Consider the following 5,246-nt stretch of genomic DNA (forward strand, 5'->3'; position numbering starts at 1 on the left):
TAGGATGCTCGTGTGATAACCCACAATATGGTGTCTGTCCCACGAGTGTGAAGTATTAAGGCTTCAACTCAAAGTCTTGCCTATGTATGGCTGGAGGACGGATGGCAGATATGTTCTCGTAGTACTGATTTGGCCTCTTGTAATCAGCTAATGTTCTTGGTCTAGCAGCCTCGTCTACAGCTTGAGCAGCTGTAATATCAGCATCAATATCAGGGATTACAACCTCATGATCATCTATCTTCTGACCTGCTGCATTACGCAGATGACCCTCCTGGTCATGCAGGTTTCCAGTCGTGTCATGAATTAGAACTAGTGTCGCAACCATGTCTCGCGGCTCAGTATCGATTGATGTCCGAGGTGGAATGTCGATCGATGTCGAGTGGGTATGGGCGGTCGATGGAAGAATGGTCTCGGTCGACGGTGGAAGGCGAGTGTCGTTCGACGAGCAGGTGTTGTTATCGATCGATGCGTTACGTTTGCTTTTACGGATGGTGCGTTCTAGAAGTGTAGGATCTGAAAAGAGAAGTGTATGTTCCTTGTTGCTTCTGGTACTGCTAGGCATGCACCTGAAAAGACAAGAAATTATTTTATCAATTTTTGCAGGTAACAAAAACTTAGACTAAAGCTAACTAAATTTGATCTAATGGAGATCAAAGCTCCCCAACAATGGCGGCAAATTTGATATCACTCAAATTACACTATCAGTGATTTACTCCTTCAAGTAAGAGGTTCAATTGTAATACTTAGGGATCAAATTCACTGGGAGCTAAGACACATAATAGATCTATCTATTTATGTAGTTAAGTTAGGCAAGTAGGTTTTAAAGCAGTAAATAGCAGGGGTGAACAAGTAATTGTTCGATTGATTGATTTGGGGTTTTAAGACATATACGGAAAACATTAGACTTAGGGTTTCTATTCAAACAATCAAGATTATAGTGATATATATTACTAAGCATATATGGATATTCTAGAACTCAAACAATAAGAAAAGTCGATCAATTTTTGTATATTTAGACTATCTATCGCCAGATCTAGGACCTCGGCTGTTGCTTGTTGATCCTGAGAAAGTGTCGATCGATTCCAATAACGGGCTGTCGATCGATACACCTTTCAGCCCGTCGATCAATGCAACTAGAGAGTTGTCAATCGATGAACCTTCCAGGGCACGGGTTTGACGTGTTCACTAGGTTAAACTAAATCAGCTTCCGCTTTTTTTTTAGCAATCCTGGCACAATCTAAACTAATCAGACAAAGAACCAAACTTCTGCTTGCGCCCTACTATCTAAAGGCAAGATTCTAGTTAGCTACTCTAGAACACATGCATTAAGAACAATTTATTTGATTAATATTCTTGACACTTAGCAATTCTATATTTTGGGCTAATCCCTCATGAATATCTGAACCCTAAATCTAACAAGAAGAATTACTGAGACATAGCTAAGCAATTCATAACAAAGAGATATGAAAACTGCATAAAATAGAATATAGTAGAAAAACTGGAGTTCCAATCACAAATATATGTAGGAGTTATTGGATCTTCTCTCCAAACCTAAAACTCTAAATATTTTGTTGTATGAAAGTAAAAAAGCGTGTGTTGCCTAGAACATTGGCAGAGCGGATAAATGTTAGGTTAAAACTCGCCAGGGGTAATCTGGTAATTCTTGTGGGACTTGGGCTTAAAGTCGGCTGGAACCATTCTGGCCTCTGCCCGCTTCACCGTCGATCGACAACACAGAGTGTGTGTCGAGCGATTATTGCCTTCTCACATCGATCGATAGTCATGGTCGATGGTAGCTACGGGTCTTTATCATTTAATCTCCAAAATGCACCAAAATCACAAGTTTCCTCCAAATTACTCCAAAACCTGAAAATGTATTAAAAAAACTCTAAAACAACTATAAAGTATTTAAAAACACTTATATACCATGGCTAAAAATGGATAAAATCTATCGTATATCAATATTGCTTCCTCTAAATAATCCATTCAGTATATTCCAGTTTCTGCTGCAGCTCCTCCATTATTTTGCTTATCCAAGCAACGCTGTTGTGGAGAGGGTAAAACAGTATGTCCATCGTTTGGTGCATCTTGTCGTACATCTTATCTTGGTCAGTCTTGCCTTTCTTTATTATCCCCATGACCTCATCTTTAGTGTATATGTCCTCTTCTGGCGAAGGTGTAAGTGTATGATGAACTCCAGGCATATGAAAACATCCTTCATACTGTGGTCTTCTCTCTTGCCTCATCACCATTGCTCGTTGTATGTAGTCCTCATCACTCAAGACCACCTCACTCCTGCTTCAACGCTATTGCTCGTATCATGTGGTCTTCATTGCCTTGCCTCATCGCCCAGGACTACCTTTATTCTCTCACATTGCCTTGACTCATTGCCGAGACCATTTGTCTTTTGCTTCTTCAATTATAATTGTTGAATAACAAAAAGGAAAAAACTCATACTTTCTCTCTCAAGGATTTGGAACTGATAAAAGGGAAAAGGAGAAAAAAATATCCCCGTAAAGAGAAGAGAGAGAAACATGCAGACTCAGTTACAACCACAATTTTGATCATGCTATATACATTTTGATATCTTTGTAATTTTACTGGATTTTTAAGCTTTAAATCAAAATTTACATCTCAACACAGTTTTTTATAAAAAAAATTAATTTTTTTTATTAAAACTAGAAAAGTATTTACTACGAGGAGTACACTGCAGAATTAAAGTGATTTCTCATGGATTAGCCAAAAATACGGAATTTGCATAGAAATATATATATATTCAAATACCAATTTTAAGGAGATTTGTCAATAAAAATAGATTTGTTTCAAAGTATGATAGATCTAGCTTCTTATATATAGACAGACCCGTCCCTCTACTAAGACACATGAAGCATTAGCTTTAGGCCACATAATATAAAGTAAATTATAGGCCACAATTTATGAAGTTGTTTGCAGGTGAAATGGTTAAACAAGTGAAGTACAACTTATATATTTGGGATTCAAGTATTACTACTACTATTGTTTTTAATAATTTTAGATAAAAGTTATAGTAGAATGCCACATTTTATTTTCTGACAGGCTTTAGGCCATGTAAAAGTTTGGAATGGCACTGTATATAGACACATACTACTCTTCTAAATTTTCAGAATCACTCATATAGTTGTAAAAAAAAAAAAACACATTTACTACTCTATATTCTAAAGTTCGTAAAAAACCTTCATTCTATTTCTACCTTTTAAGATGAGCAAACAGCTTCAAGTCACATTCATCGTTTTAACTATCTTCATCATTTTCGTGTTAGGTTCGTATCCATAATATTATTTTAATATATTACAAAAAAAAATTGATTCAAAATAAATTGCTCTTTACACCATTATATGATGTTTATAATATCAATTCAAATATGTCAAAGATATTTACAGAATGAAATTAATTAGTTTTTTAATATATATTTTATATCGATATTAAAAGATGTGGTTATATATTTATTTAATTAACAGAAGTGGTGGGAGATAGAGATAGTGATAGTCAGTTTGGCTGTGAGGAGAGACTGAATATGACTACTGAGGACACTTGTTCGCGATTAGAATGTCAATTTCAGTGTACTTTGAAAAGAAAGGGGTGGGCCACGTGCTTTAAGGATGCGGACGACCTTTACAAGGGAACCCCCGTTTACAAGTGTCTTTGTGCTTATTTTTGTCCTAAATAATTTCAACAACATTTAAATCTTATCTATGAGCTTTATAATAGAGTAACAATCATGTTGACCCAATATATATATATATATCTTACAATATTAAAAGGGCAATATGTTCAATGGAAAAGCATGCCAAATAAAATTTTAAAATTAACAAATAAAAAATACTCTTTCATGCTAGGTCAGTTCTTCTTAAACTTAAAATTGCAACTTGAAAATGAAATAAAAATGGGATTCTACGGTTGGGCTTAGTTGCTAAGCCCACTAAGAAGATTCTATTGGCTCATATACGGTCCACGTCATAGTTTATTCAGAAACCCCCAACAGCATGATTAATGAGAGGTTATTAGAGTGGGGTTCTTAGCGGAATATAAGAAACCGTCTCTTAACTTTTAACTAAAAAAGCTAAGAACCGGTTCGTAAAATATCTTATTTAAGAATCGATTCTTAACTTTTTTAGTTAAATGTTAAAAGACGGTTTTTATATTCCGCTAAGAACCCACCCTAAGAACCCTCCATTAATCATGCTCTAACATCCGATAATCTTCGACCGAATCTTTCCATCTTCTTCGTCTTCTCTGTTTTTCCTACTTGTGATCTCCGTTACTGAGCCTTCTCCAGTTTTGAATGTTAAGCTTATATATATTTCTTTCCCCAGTTTTCTGATTTTGATTTTGTTATATATGCAGATGAACTCTTGATTTTGGTGGTCCTATACCATTTGGAAACGAAGCTCTCAAGCTTCTCAACAATGGTTGTCATGTACAGAAACTGAAATATCTCTCTAGATAAAATTATCAAAGCCTATTCTATCTACTTTTAATCACTTTGAATTCGCATATGTAATGTGATATGTTGTTTCATAGGTGTGAAGCTTTATCGATGTATCCAAGAACTTATGATCTTTTTCACGTTGATGGTCTGTTTACAAGCCAAAGGTAATCTCAAAACTTTTAAAAGACTATGAAACTCATCGATGTTTTGATAATTGCTTAAGTAATGATCTGGTATTACGCAGGTGTGAGATGAAATATGTAATGCTGGAAATGGATAGGATCTTGCGTCCTAATGGCTATTAGATTATATGTGAATCAAGATGTTTAATGGATACTATTACATCGGTTGCAAAATGATTGAGATGGAGTTCCATAAGGAAAAAACAGAGTCTAACTCAGAGAATGAGAAGCTCATGATTTGCCAGAAAAAGTTGTGGTATTCATCTAGCGCAACGTCAGAAACAAAGTAGTAAAAAACGTACTTTGTGATTACGATAACCTTTTGTTATGAAACCTCTTTACTTTTTATGTATTACTACGATACCATGCGAAGGCTGAAGCTATCATTTTGGCTTTTATAGATTTTAATATTTTATTATAGTAAATTTGATCTCTATCACATGTTAAATACTCATGGGGTATGTTAGCACACTAAGTTGTTGGTTAAGCTTATGTTAGCTCAGGTTAACAGTTGTATATAAACAACTTTACTGTACAGATTAATGTGAAGATTGATATTTTTCATAACAAACTTTTCTCTCCATCTTTGTCACTTT

At 35.0% G+C, this 5,246-nt stretch overlaps 1 protein-coding gene and 1 long non-coding RNA gene across 2 annotated transcripts; both read left to right on the plus strand.

Moving 5' to 3' along the window:
* The first annotated feature begins 3,169 nt into the window (after positions 1-3,169).
* Positions 3,170-4,476, plus strand: LOC106341574. The gene is made up of 3 exons (XM_013780310.1): positions 3,170-3,298; positions 3,498-3,683; positions 4,384-4,476. The coding sequence occupies exons 1-3, from the start codon at positions 3,238-3,240 to the stop codon at positions 4,467-4,469; spliced, it is 333 nt and encodes a 110-aa protein (XP_013635764.1). The 5' UTR covers positions 3,170-3,237; the 3' UTR covers positions 4,470-4,476.
* Positions 4,477-4,557: 81 nt separating this feature from the next.
* Positions 4,558-5,011, plus strand: LOC106341614. Its single transcript, XR_001269698.1, has 2 exons — positions 4,558-4,632; positions 4,713-5,011. It is a non-coding gene; the product is annotated as an uncharacterized LOC106341614 (long non-coding RNA).
* The last annotated feature ends 235 nt before the right edge of the window (positions 5,012-5,246 follow it).

This window comes from Brassica oleracea, chromosome C4 (genome assembly GCF_000695525.1).
Source record: "Brassica oleracea var. oleracea cultivar TO1000 chromosome C4, BOL, whole genome shotgun sequence".
In the NCBI taxonomy this organism is placed as follows: domain Eukaryota; kingdom Viridiplantae; phylum Streptophyta; class Magnoliopsida; order Brassicales; family Brassicaceae; genus Brassica; species Brassica oleracea.